Genomic DNA, 15,860 nt, shown 5'->3' with positions numbered 1-15,860 from the left:
TCGTCGCGTTGCTCCGGCCGAGTGGAGGTCCTCCACAGCGGCACCTGGGGCACCGTTTGTGACGACCACTGGAACATGGCCAACGCTCAGGTGGTGTGTCGCGAGCTGCAGTGCGGTTCCGCACTGGCCATCCGGAAAGCCGCGTACTATGGCCAGGCCAAGGACCGAATCTGGCTGGATGACGTGCAGTGCACCGGAAGCGAACTGTCCATCCTCAAGTGCCAGCATAGGCCCTTGGGGGAGAACAACTGCGGTCACAGCGAAGATGCCGGTGTGGTCTGCTCGGGTAAGATTTGCCTTCCATTCACACGCTCACTTCAGTTGAAAGTTTTCACAAAATGAAATACTGTAATCATTTTACAAGGAAAAAAAAAAGTAATCAATAATCCTTTAAAGACTTGTTGCTAGGCAGATTTCGTCAGTCTCAGTCGTGAGTGAATAAATGGCTTTTTGTACGCATAACGTTAGCATCTGAATGACTGCTCTGTGTGAAATGCAAAGTACATATTGGAAGAGAAAAAGATGATGAAATAAAGTTATACAAATTTTGAAAGGTAAAGAAAAAAAAAAAACTTGAAAAAAACTTTTTATTTATTATTATCCTTTTTTAATTGTACTGTTTAAGTTGTGCTGGCACGGTTAGCACATCTGCCTCACAGTTCTGGGGACCGGGGTACCTTCGTGGGTTTTCTCCGGGTGCTCCACTTTACTCCCACATCCCAAAAACATGCATGGTAGGCTGATTGAAGACTCTAAATTGCCCTTAGGTGTGAATGCGTGTGCGAATGGTTGTTTCTATGTGCCCTGCGATTGGCTGGCGACCATTTCAGGGTGTACCCCGCCTCTCACCCGAAGATAGCTGGGCTAGGCTCCTTGTGAGGATAAAGCGGTACAGAAAATGGATAGATGGATGTTTAAGTAGTCATTTTTACAAAAATAGTAATTTTACAAGGGGAAAAAAATAAATAACGTACTGTACTTGTACAGCCACTTTTTGCAAAGCAGATTTCATAAGACCTGATTGTGATGTATGAAATACAAACTACATAGTGAAAGAAGGGGAAAAAAAACAAGATCATGAAATATTATTAAAACATTGAAAGATAAAGAAAATAGTCATACAATGGACCCCCACATATTCGTGGTTCGACGTTTGCGAATTCACCTGTTCACAGACTAAATTTTTCTTTATAGCCATTATATGTGGAAAAACTCCGCTTATTTGTGTTTTCTTTTTTATTTGTATTTTCGTTTTTTACACAATCACGCACTTAGTTTTTGTTTATTTTTTCAGATTTTTTTTTTCATGGCTATTATTAGGGACTGTCATTTTTTTGCAGATTTTGCAGAATAAAGTCATAATTTTACAGGACAACGATGTTATATTACAACAAATACTTTTTTCTGTAAGTAATGTTGACGTTTTACGAGGGTAATAATCCTATTATGAAGAATGAAGTCGAAGCTTAAAAATAGTAATAATTTTGCCAGGGGAAAAAATTATCATATTATGAGTGACTTTTAGTACTTTATGAATAAAGTTGTCGTTTTTTTAAGAATAAAGTTGTAAATTTGTAAGGGGAAAAAATGATCATATTTCATGACTATATTGCAGTAATTTCTGTGGATGTTTTAGAATGTCATTTATTTTATATTATAAAGCCAGTAGCATGTGACTGTGCATTGCAGATCACGTGCGAGTGATCAACGGAAGCAATCGGTGTAACGGCCGACTGGAGCTCTTCCTGGACGGCCACTGGAACAAAGTGTGTGCTGACCTGGGCGTGCCCGAATCCAAGGTGGTGTGCAAGGAGCTCAACTGTGGAAATCCTCTGTTTTCAACTGAAAACCTGTATTTTGGAGAATCGCGCGACCTCTTAGGTGTGAAAACCACCTGTTCGGGCAACGAGAGCTCCATCTCGCAATGCTCGCACAAGTCCATCAGAGACCACTGCGTTGATGCCACTGCTTCCTGCTACAGTAAGCCGGCCGTGTCGAGATTCAATGTGGATTCATTGAACCTTGATTTACGAGTTTTTCAAGTTCATAACGTCAACTGGTCAATTTTTTCCTTTAAATTTTTTTTGCTTTGACATTAGAGCCAAGATTTGAATGAGCTCTGGATACCCAGGTGCTCAAGTGAAGTGAAAAAAGAAAGAGCCATTATGTTACTGTAATGCCCTCGCATGTGGGCACAGAGCCACAGGCGCGGATGCAAACACAAATAGAAGATGACAACAGTCTTAAGGAGCAGCTGTAGACCACAACTCACGCCCAGACATTCACACAAGCTATAACCAGCCAACCCAACTCGAGCTCCTGATCTTACTCACTAGGCCATGACCCTTAAAGGCACACATCCAACCCAAATACTCCACTGCATACATTAATTATACTTTATGAAACCAATCTTTGTTTTATTGATTGAATTTTTTTACAATGCAGCTGAGGTGACAAAAGTACTCAGACTCCGTACTTGGAAGAAGTACAGATACTTTAAAAAATTGTTCATCAAAACCTTTGTAAAAGTAAAAAAAATACAGACTCAAATGTACTCAATAATAAAAAAAAAAAAAAAAAAGTGAATTTTCAAATCAATTATATACAATATCCATTTTGACCGAGTAAATGGGGAATTTTTGAACGCCAGATGCTAGTGCGTTTTAGGCTGGCACAAGAAAACTCATTCGCCATTAATCATTTATCATTATCGTCACCTGATTTTCCACCTTATAAGTAACCGCGGTTAACTTTACCGACTTTTTAAGACATGTCATCCTCCGTGGAGGTTGAAAAAAGTAACTAGCCTATTTTGACAAAGTAAGGCAAGTTCTATCAGTTTTCAAATGTAGGGAGTAAAAGTTAAAAATTGTTTGAAAGTACACATACAGTGCTTGAAAAATCTACTTGAAGCAAAGTACCCACCGCTGCAATACATAAGACCTACTAATTTGTTTAATGCAAGCCATTAAAATGCAAGCCATTAAAAAGGCAACTTTCCACAATATATATTTCTTTGTACCTGAAAGACAGCCAACCCATTCGTCTGGTCAACGGGACCAACCGCTGCTCGGGGCGAGTGGAGCTCTTGTACTCGGACCAGTGGGGGACGGTGTGCGACGACAAATGGGGTATCCAGGAGGCGACCGTGGCATGCCGCGAGATGGGCTGTGGGGCTCCCCTGGAAGTCAAGTACAAGGCCTTCTTTGGCAGCGGCGACGACGAAACGTGGCTGGACGATTTGGGGTGCACAGGCCAGGAGAAGTCGCTAAGTGAGTGCTCGCACAGAGGATTCGGGGAGCACGACTGCAACCATAGCGAGGATGCCGGCGTCATATGTTCAGGTCCTTACTACACTCCCCTCCAAAAGTATTGAAACATAGCCCTTCTGTGGTGGCATTATACACACACACAAAAACCAAAGAAAAAGCATAAGTCTTTTTTTTTTTTTCTTCTTCCAGAAACACTCCGACTGACCAACGGGACCACACTCTGCTCGGGCCGCCTGGAGGTCCGCCACAACAACGAGTGGGGCAAGTTGTGTGATCACAACTGGGGCACCAAGGAGGCCATCATGGTATGTCAGGAGCTCAACTGCGGAGGTCTTTCCAAATCCATCGAGTACTTCGGCGAAAGCCAGCTCAGGAAATACAGGGGGACCTGTCCGAGTGGTGCCACCTCATTCTCTCAGTGCAGCGTCCAGGAAACCGCCGAGAAGTGCCAAGGGGTTTCGCTTTCATGTGTGGGTAAGACACATTTTGAAATGCCATACAAGTGTCAAAAGATGATAATAATGCAGTAATGAACAGAAGTACTGTACACTATGTACAATTTGTTCCTAGCAATATCTGTTGTAATTTGGCGAAAGAAGAGAAACGAAGATTAGCAGAAGTAAGAGAATATATGTGCCTGAATGAGAGCGGTGGAGGGGGAAGAGTGAGGCTTCAGGGAGAAGAGATAGCGAGGGTGAAGGACTTTAAATACTTGGGGTCAACAGTCCAGAGCAATGGTGAGTATGGTAAGGAGGTGAAGAAACAGATTCAAGCAGGTTGGACCAGGTGGAGGAAAGTGTCAGCTGTGTTGTGTGCCAGAAGAGTCTCTGCGAGGATGAAGGGGCAAAGCGTCTAGACAGTGGTGAGGCTAGCTCGGATGTACGGATTAGAGACAGTGGCACTGAAGAGACAACAGGAAGCATAGCTGGAGGTGGCAGAAATGAGAATGTTTAGGTTCTCTCGAGAAGTGACCAGGTTGGATAGGATTAGTAATGAGCTCATCATTTTGGAGACAAAGTTAGAGAGAACAGACTGATGGTTTGGACATGTCCAGAGCAGAGAGAGTGAGTATATGGGTGGAAGGATGATGGGATGGAGCTGCCAGGCAAGAGAGCTAGAGGAAGACCTAACAAATTGTTGATAGATGAAGTAAGGGAAGACATGAGGGCAGTTGTGGTAAGAGAGGAGAATGCAGGAGATAGGGTTACATGGAAAAGGAGGATGCGCTGTGGCAAGCCCAAAGCCAATAGTTATTTTTATGGAATCAAACGTAGCGGTGACCGTGCGCATGCCAATCCGTCCGCAGGCACTCCCACAGTACGGCTCGTCAACGGCACGGACCGATGCTCGGGCCGAGTGGAATTCTACCACGACGGCTTTTGGGGGACGGTGTGTGACGACTCGTGGGACATCCGAGACGCTCAAGTGGTGTGCCGAACCATGGACTGCGGCACGGCCATGACGGCCAAATCAGGTGCCTATTTTGGCGAAGGCGCGGGAGAAATCTGGCTGGATGACGTGGAATGCGTGGGCAACGAGTCGTCTTTGAGCAACTGCGCGCATTCATCCTTCGGCGATAACAACTGCAATCACGGCGAAGACGCTGCAGTGATGTGCTCAGGTGAGCAATCTTGGTGATGGCAATAAATGCCTTGGACCCCTTCTTTGAATATGACTAGATGATCTTGTTCATAATTTGTTTGCTGTTGTGGTTGTTGGCTTTAATTTCCAAAATTTCCCGTGCCTGAAAGGACACAGAAAAGTCTGTCATTTTGGTCTAAAGTGGACATTTTAGGATCATTTTGGCCATTTCTTCAAACAAAATTCAGCCCCTGATGCCAGTTTTACATAGCAACATGAATTCGGGTAGGAAGTAGACCATGAAGTAGACCCACAAAAAAGTCTCAAGAAGCTATTCCCGAAAAGACACAGGACGTCTGTCATTTTGGTTTGAAGTGGCCATTTCAGCGTCATTTCTGCTGTTTCCAAGGGTCCTTCCAAGAACAATCAGCCCTCAAAGCCAGTTTGAGTTCGGACTAGATTTTGTTGAGCTACGTCTATCATGATTAGAACCACAAAATAGTCTTAAGAACCCATGCCTATAAAGGGACTGCAGGTCTACTATTTAGTTTTGAAGCGGCCATTTTAGGGGGTCCTTCCAAGAAAATTCAAGATAAGCCAGTTTCATGAAGTAACATAAAATGTAAAAGCCATGTGAATGATTAGTAGACCCACAAGTCTGGAGAACCAATTCCTAAAAATATGTCTGCGGTTTTGGTTTGAAGCAGCCATTTTAGGCTCCTTTTGACCATTTCCTGGGGTCCTTCCAAGAAAATGCAGCCCCCAAAGCCAGTTTCAGTTTGGAACATGAAATATCCGAGACCCATGTATCATGGGTAGGTATCCCAAAAAAAGTCTCAAGAACCCATGGCAGAAAAGTCTGCAATTTTGGCATAAAATGGCCATTTTGGCGTAATTTTGGCCATTTTCAAGCGTCCTTCCAAGAAAAACCAGCCCCAGAATCCAGTTTCATCTTGGATAATGAAACTTAATAGCCATAGCTATCATAAGTAATTTCACTAAAATGTCTCAAGAACTCATCCCTAAAAAGACACAGGAAGTCCCTCATTTGGGTTGGAAGGTTATTTTGGCCATTTCCAGGGGTCCCTCAGAGATGAACAACTCCTAGAAATCGTGTTCAATTGCCAAGTATGGAGCCACATTTTGCAATTTTGGTCTAAAGTGGCATTTTTTAGTGTCATTTTGCCCATTTTAAGGGATCCTTTCGAGAAAATCTATCTCCTGAAGCCCGTTTCAATTAGGAAGATGTAATGTATTAGTCAGATCTATCATGAGTAGACCCACAAAAAAGATCTTAGGAACCCATAGCGTGTGGGCTGAGTATGATGGCCAGTTAATGCTCGTCAGTTTGAGTTCATAGTGTCAGCTGTATTTCCACATTTGCACCTAACTTCATTCCTGATGGGCTTTCTTGGTCTTTCTAGCAACCATCAGACTGATAAATGGTACCAACCAGTGTTCGGGGCGGGTGGAGGTCCACCACCAAGGCCACTGGTGGTCGGTGTTCAACGCCCAGTGGGGGCTGCATGAAGTGGGAGTGGTGTGCCGGGAGATGCACTGCGGCGATCCCGTGAAGGTGTCGGGCTCTTTCGGGCAAAGTGGTGCCGTAAGTGGGTACAAGATTGGCTGCAACGGGAGGGAGACTTCAATCACGCAGTGCTCATTGCGGGAGTATGTTCGAAGTGGCCACGATCTCGTCGAGGAGGCATCTGTCCAATGCTCGGGTAAATGTTACTACCGAAGCACATTGTGTTTTGTGTGTATCGATGTGCGCTGTACAAGACCCGTGAAAAAGTATTTGCACCCTTTCCCGCAATTTCTTTTTTTTTTTGCTATCACACCTGCTTCAGATCATCAAACCAATTTTAATATCTCACAGAAACAACACAAGTAAATATAAAATCGTTTTTAAATAATTATTTTATTTATGATATGATATGATATGATATTAAGTGAGCGGCACGGTAGGCGACTGGTTGGCACATGCGCCTCACAGTTCTGAGGACCTGGGTTCAAATCCGACCTCGTCTTCGTCAAATAGTCTTGAATTATTCTATTAAGGTAGAGTTTTTTTTCTGATTATTGTACTTGCTCCCTTCCTGATTTCTGATTTTCAATCAGATCAGCTCAAACAAATATAAAATCCCACGAAGAAAACCAAGTAAACACATAATGAAGTTTCTAAATGAAAATTTGGGTTGTCTTTGTGAGACATTACAATTGGCTTGATGATCCAACTTATTTCATGAATGTGCAAGAAAATCAGAAATCAGCAATAGGGCAAATCCATTTTCACAGCACTATACTGAACATGTCGGTGCTACTTCCACAGGCAACGTGAGGTTGACCGGTGGCCACAACCGTTGTATTGGGAGGGTGGAGTTCTACAACAATGGCCGCTGGGGGGACGTCTGCAGTGAAATGTGGGACAGTAGTGATGCGGCGGTGGTGTGCAAGCAACTGAATTGCGGCACTGTCCATAAGATCACTTCAGGGATGGAGTACGGCCACGGCTCGGGACACGTCTGGATCGAGCAGATCGAATGCAGCGGGATGGAGTCCACGTTGGCGCAGTGCGCGCAAAGTTCCTTCCAGGAGAGATCGTGCAACACCACGTCACTCGCCGGTGTCATCTGCTCAGGTGACAGGCTACATCATGAAAACGATTTGCGTGGATGCTGATGTTGGATTTAAAAGACAAAAGAAAATCAGAATATCTGACATGTGCCTTAGAAGCGCCAATCAAAGTCAGTTTCAGTGAAATTTGGTGGGGAAATTCCATATAGTAATACTCCCATTTATAGAGGGGATATGTTCCAGATCCACTTGGGTCTGGTGAAAACCCATGATGTAGAGAGATCATATAAAGAAACAGTTCTTTTAAAGTTTAATGAACAATTTTAATAATCAATCTGCTGATTATATTTTCAATTTATCGATGAATCAGATCCCTTTATTAAAAAAAAAACAAAAACAGGACATTATTTCAAATTGACAGTGCAGAAAATGCAAAAACAAACTGATGGTGATGCAGTTCCTGGTTTGGTCCATAAAATGTCAGAAAATAGGCAAGAACGTTTATCATTCTTTTCCAAATTAAAAGCAGATTTTGCAAATGTCTTATTTTGATTAAACACAAAGACAATCAGTCTGTTTTCATCGAGACTAATGGAATCCGAGAATATTTAACGTTAAGAAACTGAAATTCCCAGGATTTTGACAATTTTAAATTAATCAAGGTCTCTAAATGATTAAACGATAATCAAAATAGATCGATGTGTTGAGTTGCTAATTAATGAATTAATTGTTGCACCCCTCGTTTTACCCTTCCCATATACCTTAAACACATTTAAACCTATTACCACTTTGAAAATCCCATTTCAAAGTATTCCTTTTGTTATTACTCTCTCGCTCTCACTGTTCTCCAAATAAGAGGCATAGCGTGCTTCAAAATGTTTGTCACTCCCAGTTGAAATTTACTGTAAAACAGGCCCATTAAACAGAAGAGAACTAAACATTGTTTTTTTAAACACCAAAATGTTAGACCAAACCATTTAATTTTACTGTCAATAGGCTGCTAGTTTAATACTGATATGCAGTATAATGCGAAACACCCTAGACGGGCTAACTGAAGTTAGAATAGATGTTACCGTAATTATTAACATTACTGTATGTGCTTTGTGTCTAAAGATTGCTGTGGTAGTGCCAAAAACCTCCATTCATTCAGTCCTATTACTTGCCTCCCGCAGAAAGCTTGGAAGTGCGCTTGGTGAACAGTGACGTTGAGTGCACGGGCAGAGTGGAGGTCCAGCACGACAACGTGTGGCACTCGGTGTGCGACGACCACTGGGACCTTGCTAAATCCGACTTGGTGTGCGATCATTTGCAGTGCGGCCGCGTGATGAGCGTCCATGGCGGCGCCCATTACGGCCAAAGCAGTGGGCCCGTGGTGGAGGCCAGTGATGCCTGTTTCGCCAATGCCACCACTCTTCACCAGTGCTCGTTCAAGGGTTTCACCAGGTCGACGTGCAAGCATGATCATGACGTGGGTGTTTCTTGTGCAGGTGAAGCAATTCGTACAATCATACATAGTCACACCTTGACTGAGGAGTGCCTCAAGTTTTTCGAGTAACGAGCCGTCGCTTGGTCAATTTTTTGCTTGGTGTTGCAAGCCGAAATTTTAGTTGAGAGCAACCTTCCGCTACGCAACCACTTTTTTTGTGTTAAATCAAGTTGGATGTTGAGCCGCTCTGTTATTTGTCCATTTGTGTTTCCACTCGCAGAAAAGATACAGCTGGTTGACGGCTGGAGTGGATGTTCCGGTCGGTTGGAGGTCTTCCACGACGGCGTGTGGGGGACTGTGTGCGACGATGAGTGGGTACTGACCGCCGCCGATGTGGTGTGCCGACAGCTAGGCTGTGGTCATGCCGTGTCGGCCCCCTCCAGCGCGCACTTCGGGTGGGGTAGTGGCCCAATATGGCTGGACAACGTGGTCTGCGAAGGTCAGGAGTTGGCCATCACACACTGCACTCATCAGGGTTTCGGGGAAAATAACTGTGGACACTCTGAGGACACTGGAGTCATCTGTTTGGGTAAGAAGCCTCATAGAAAGACAATTGAAAGACCATAGGAAATAATATTTGTTTTCCCTTTATTTTACCGTGGTAACTCACTGGTTGAACCTTCGAAACAAAATTCGCATAAACCCAGGACCCCCTGTAGATAGATACGGTAGTGTTCCACAAGTCTCACTAGGTCCGCACAGGTACATTTTAAGTCCGTCCGACCTAAGCCTTGTTGCATTAACTGATGAAGCCTGCTTGGATGAGAAGCCTAAACATCTTCCAAGACAAACAGAACAGTCCAGTTGCAATCGGGTCAATGCCTTGAGAAGGAAATGACCTGGATGAATGAGAATATTCATAGGCATGTTCTAATAGGGGGCGGCACGGTGACTGACTGGTTAGAGCGTCAGCCTCACAGTTCTGAGGACCCAGGTTCAATCCCTGGCCCCGCCTGTGTGGAGTTTGCATGTTCTCCCCGTGCCTGCGTGGGTTTTCTCCGGGCACTGCGGTTTCCTCCCACATCCCAAAAACATGCATGAATTGGAGACTCTAAATTGCCCGTAGGTGTGAATGTGAGTGCGAATGGTTTGTTTGTTTGTATGTGCCCTGCGATTGGCTGGACAACCAGTTTAGGGTGTACCCCGCCTCCTGCCCAATGATAGCTGGGATAGGCTTCAGCACCCCCGCGACCCTGGTGAGGAGAAGCGGCTCAGAAAATGGATGGATGGATGGATGTTCTAATAGGAATGCCGGATGATAGTGATAAACTGCAGCATGTTCTGACTTACTTACAAATACAGGTTACGGCCCTGGCATAGGAATGAAACGCAGTCGTAAACCGAAGACCCCCTCAAATGTCCTCCCTTTCAACTCAGTTGTTTGTGGTGTTTCACAAGGCTCTCTACTTGGTCCACAGACCTTTATATTATAACCTACATAAATTCTACAATTACTTGTCGTTGCAGTAAAAAACTGGTGGTGGTCCACAAGGCTCACTACTCAGTCCACAGATTTTAACACGAAATGAAAGTCGACGTTTCCTGGTTTTATGTTAGAAAATGGGTAATATTACACAAATCTTGATACTAGGGCCACTGTACATGAATGTCAAAATTACTTTGCATTCTAATATGAAAGCTAGACCAGAGTGAGAAACTGCTTACAAATACGGCCTACGTTGCCAGAGTAGGAATGGAATTCCATCATAAACCGTATGCCCTTTTACCTGAGTTGATGCAAGACACAATTAATCTACAAAAAAACATTCATTATCGTGCCACCCCTATTTTCTCAGGCGCTCTGGAGAAGCCTCAGATCACAGTGAGTCCATCCGCGGTGGTCAACTGGGGTGACAATGTGGAGTTCACCTGCACCATCCTGACTGAGCACATAGGCGGCACCTTCTTGCTGAAAAGGTTACAGGGGTCATTGAAGCTCCACAAGTATAGCGAAAGTGAGGGGGCCACCTTCAGCATGCCAAGAGTAAACTTCAGCCACCAGGGCTCGTACTTCTGCGAGTACCAGAAGAAAGTGGAGGGTAACATAATCTACTATCCTCAAGGAGATCCCATGGAACTAATCATCAAAGGTGCTTGCTTCTACTTGAACGTCTTCTGTATGCTTGCTACTTTCACTGCGACATAGTCTCCATCTTTATTTCCAGTGTCGCTGGAGAAGCCGCTCATATCCATGACCACCTTCCAAGTGATGGTGATCTACACCCCTCGAGAGGTGTCAGTCACACGAGGCAGCAGCTTCTCCATCACATGCTCCGTCCATTCCCTGTACGCTCACGGCATGTTCTATCTGAAGAACACCAACACCAACGCCACCACTTCCAAGGCACCGTTCAGACACATCGTTTTTTACGTGGCCTTGTTCGAATTCCCCAACATTGAGGACAAAGACCAAGGAGCTTACATCTGTCACTACGCCGTTAACATCTCCTCCAAGGCTTTTTGGTCCACACCCTCTACGTCTCTATATATCAACGTTGTCTGTAAGACCCAAAGAGCTCTGAAGGTTTCCCATACGTTTTTCCTGGGCTCAAACATACGTTCTATCTGATCGACCACAGCTGCATCTTCTTCGTCAGTGGTCTCAGGACTTGTGAGTGGGTTGGTGCTCCTGCTGCTAATTGTCATTGTGGGTTATCTGGTCTGGAGAAGACAAAGGCAGCATGCTGGTAAGTATGTCTCCTCTCTCCAGAAGTTAGCTGGAAATTGACAATAAATAAATAAAATAAATAAATAGAAAGCACTATACAATAAATAAATTTTCCCAAATGAAATTTGTTGAAATGCCATTTATCCATTACAGCCCCCCAAAAGCCACCACAATTTAGACAAATAGCACTGTATTGTATAAAAATATGATAAAATATCCATCCATTCATTTTCTGTACCGCTTATCCTCACTAGGGTCACGGGCTTGCTGGAGCCTATCCCAGCTATCTTCGGGTGAAAGGCAGGGTACACCCTGACCTGGTCGCCAGCCAATCGCAGGGCACATATTCACAAACAGTCATTCGCACTCACATTCACACCTACGGGCAATTTAGAGTCTCCAATCAACCTACCCCGCATGTTTTTGGGATGTGGCAGGATACCGGAGTCCATCCATTTCCTTTACCGCTTATCCTCACTAGGTTCGCGGGCGTGTTGGAGGCTATCCCAGCTATCTTCGGGCGGGAGGCAGGGTACACCCTGAACCAGTCGCCAGCCAATCGCAGGACACACGAAACAAACAACCATTCACACTCATAATCACACCTACGGGCAATTTAGAGTCTCCAATCAACCTACCATGCATGTTTTTGGGATGCGGGAGGAAACCAGAGTGCCCGGAGAAAACCCACCCACTCCACACATGCGGGGCTGGGATTTGAACCCCATTCCTCAGAACTGTGAGGCAGATGTGCTAACCAGTCGTCCACCGTGCCTATAATAAAATATAAAATATAAAAATAAATATGCTGGCTTTCTAAAGTAATTACTGTACGTACTGTAGTATTTGTGTGTTGGGTGTGGCCTAGTGAGTGTCGGTAGGAGCTAGAGTCAAGTTGGCCGAATATAGTCTGTGTGTGAGCATCTGAATGTGACTTGTGGCCTACAGCAGTGTAGAATTTTGTGGCGAATTTCAACTGATGTTTCAAGACCCACATAATATTCTGTTCTGTGACAATACAAGCACATTTTTATTTATTTATTTTTATTTTTTGTAATCGGCAGCAGAGGCTGGCCTGGTTAAATAAAATAAGAATATATATATATATACTGTATTAAAAAAATGTGGGTTTCTGACCAAAAAGGGAAGAAAACAACAAGCTTTTTGTGAAAAAACATGTTAAGCAAAACTGAATATTTTTTCCTTTTGTGATATGAAACAATAAAAACAAGACGAAGAAGGTGCTTTTTATGGCAAAATAATCATTTTTTGTATAGATACACAACTACAAAATGTGCCATCAGCAATGCTAACGTCAGTGGCTTTTTTAAGTAGTGTTCGGCATTCATTCCATGAACTGCATCATCTTTTCTCATGATAGCGACACTTTATAAAACCTACCTCAACATATACTCTGTTTACATCATACACTCTGCTTACATCATACATACAGTGTATACATACAGGTACTCTGTTCGAGTGTGAGGTGCCTAATCCTTTCCGACTCCCTCCGTGTTGGCATTTCTCTCCCTCATAATCAATGTGACAAGCTGATAACCATCGCCTAATCACTATTTTCTTCTCAAAAGCTGTGCTGATTTCAATTGCAAAGCAATGCAACGCCGCCATCTCGAGGGATCTGTTAGTCATTACAGTGGTTTAAAACCTGAATTTCACACACGAGCTGGGCGAGACCCTCCTCCATCCCTGCCCGCTGAAAAACAAATATAAACGTTGGTGACAGTACATTAATTAAAGACATAAAGACATTAATATGAGATTGTACCCCACAGCAAAATAATGACTTACAGCTAGTTGTTTTTTATTTTTCTGACTTGATGTTTTGCTTTCCCTTGCAGGTACCTTGATTCAGTTCAGCAACCGATTTGGAGGAGCCACGAAAGCTTACTCAGAAGACACGGGCAACGGAGGGCTTGAGGACGGGTAGGGAAAAGAAGATGCTGTCATGCCAAAATCTCAAATGGGTGACCAAATTGTCATCGTTTTACTTCTCTCAGGGATAGCAGCACACCCGCCAACGAGGGAGGTGCTCAAAGCCTCCCGACGGACAAGACTGCTGAGGTGGACTCTGAGAACTCCGTGGAGACGGTCCCTGAGGACCTGGCCGGCCGAGTGTGTTATGAGCTGGAACCACTCGTTTACTCCTGATGTTGTGTCTTTAAACATGCCACACTTTACACTACAAAATATATTAACAACGATATCTTTCCTCAGCTTTGTACACTGTCTTAATATTGCTGGATTGGTAAAAATTAAATATTAAATTTTATTCTTATTTTATAAATAATACATTATGCCTTAATTGCTTTTTAGTAACCCAGTGCTGCAGCAGGATTGGATCAGATTTCTGGTCACGTCACAGAGGTCACTTGTTGCTAGGCGGATTTCATGAAGTGTGACAAGTTTATTCTGACACAATTTGGCAATTGAATCCGTACTATTAAACATAAAGTACGTATTGGAAAGAAAGCTTTTTAAAATCAAATTTAACACCATATTTACCTCAGATATGCCAATTATCATAAAATGCATGAGTGCAAATAAAAGCCTCCTCTCTACTAAACACATCACCTAAAGTAAACACCCTCAATCTCTCTGGAGTCAGGTAAGATTAAATGCCTTTGCACAAATAAATGTGTTACATAATATTAAACATGTTGCCTTTGATGAATTCCTTCTCTCTAATAATTACAATAAATGGTTCATGCTCCGATGTAATTTTTATGAAAACTATCAAATGAATTTGTACAAATACAAGGCCGTCTCCCTTATAAATGTTACATTTATCAAACATGCATACTCTCTAAAGTAATATTACATATTACTGTAAATGCATTTATGGAAAATATGAAACACCTTGCCCCTTAAAAACACCTCCTCTCTAACAAACTCACAAACTTTAATAAATGGCTCACTAAAATGTATTTGTAAAAATTAAAGCCCTCTATAAATGCCTTTATTAAACATGACATACTCTAAAGTACCGTAATTTGTCGTGTATAATGTGCACCCATGTATAATACGCACCCCCAAAATTGACCTCGAAAATTCTGGAAAACCCTTCATTATGTGTAATGCATTTTTACAATGCATGATTTTGCTTCTTCCCATATGATCAAAACATAAAGTATTATCTGTATTTTGTTAGGTTTTTTTAAAATAATTATTCTGAAGTTAAGCACTTTATTTGAACAAGTAATACTTTATTTTTATTTACTTGCTCTTATTTTCAAGGTTCACAGCCCTACTTTTATTTAGTAAATGAGGAAACACACAGTTGTAGCAGAATTTGTAAGATGTGTACAATTCTTTAAAAAAAACATGAAGGGCGAGGCGAAACACATTTAATTTTATTTTAATGGGATTCAAATTAAACGGTCAAGCATTTCAGAAAAGCATTATCATTAAACAAAACATAACCATAAATAAATTAATGATGGTTGTTGTTCAGTCATCATTCATATTTAAAAACAAAAAATTAATTAAAAAAATCACAAATTCTGCCAGAGTATGTAAACTTATGAGCACAACTGTATATACATGCAGTCATACGTACCCTTGTCATATTGGAATGAAAGTGTAGGCTACATCTTTTTCATAACCACAAGGTGCCGGTGGCATATTAGACACCTAATATGTACACCTTTCTCATAACCTCGAGGGGGTGGTGGCATTTTGGAATGAAAGTGTACAGCTTTTTCATAACCTCTAGATGGCGGCATGCTTTTATAAAATGGGAAAAAAAAATTCCATTTCCCCTTATACCTATGAACAATGCGCACTATTGAGTTTTGACAATTTTTTGGGGGGTAAATATGCGCATTATACATGAGAAATTACAGTAAATTAATACTAATATAAAGGGCATTTGAACAAATAAATTACTCCTTGTTAATAAATGCCTTGCCTCTAATCAGCATCTCATGCTCTCAGTCGTAAATACAGTAAATCCCCTTTCCTCAATTTGAGGACGTGGGCTGCTTATAATACAGTAACTCTTGTGTTATTTTTTCAACTATGACTTCATTGGCTTGAAGTAGTAAAAGCCCCCCGACCCCCACCCTCCACCCAGGAATATTTTCCCCTCATTTTTAGTGCTGGAATTTTTTTTGTTTTATTATGATTAGCTATGTTTATAAATGCCCACAACAATAAAACTTTATTTCTTATAGTGAAGCGCTTCTTCATTTTTGTCTGTGTGCGTGTGCCAACAAGTCACAACTGGAAAGTGGGTGTGCCCACACACACAGGTTTG

At 42.6% G+C, this 15,860-nt stretch overlaps 2 protein-coding genes across 2 annotated transcripts; both read left to right on the top strand.

Moving 5' to 3' along the window:
* Nucleotides 1-75: 75 nt before the first annotated feature.
* LOC133417376 (deleted in malignant brain tumors 1 protein-like) lies at nt 76-8,985 on the top strand. Its single transcript, XM_061705109.1, has 8 exons — nt 76-286; nt 1,690-1,980; nt 3,030-3,344; nt 3,462-3,746; nt 4,579-4,893; nt 6,278-6,577; nt 7,186-7,494; nt 8,603-8,985. Exons 1-8 carry the CDS (start codon nt 76-78, stop codon nt 8,983-8,985), a joined length of 2,409 nt encoding a protein of 802 aa, XP_061561093.1.
* LOC133416834 (uncharacterized) lies at nt 8,951-15,773 on the top strand. Its single transcript, XM_061704081.1, has 6 exons — nt 8,951-9,445; nt 10,713-11,006; nt 11,082-11,417; nt 11,496-11,603; nt 13,444-13,528; nt 13,603-15,773. The coding sequence occupies exons 1-6, from the start codon at nt 9,091-9,093 to the stop codon at nt 13,751-13,753; spliced, it is 1,329 nt and encodes a 442-aa protein (XP_061560065.1). The 5' UTR covers nt 8,951-9,090; the 3' UTR covers nt 13,754-15,773.
* The last annotated feature ends 87 nt before the right edge of the window (nt 15,774-15,860 follow it).

This window comes from Phycodurus eques, chromosome 18, assembly GCF_024500275.1.
Source record: "Phycodurus eques isolate BA_2022a chromosome 18, UOR_Pequ_1.1, whole genome shotgun sequence".
Taxonomy (NCBI): Eukaryota; Metazoa; Chordata; class Actinopteri; order Syngnathiformes; family Syngnathidae; genus Phycodurus; species Phycodurus eques.
Note: the sequence above shows the minus strand (reverse complement) of the source record. Positions and strands in the feature narration are given on the sequence as shown.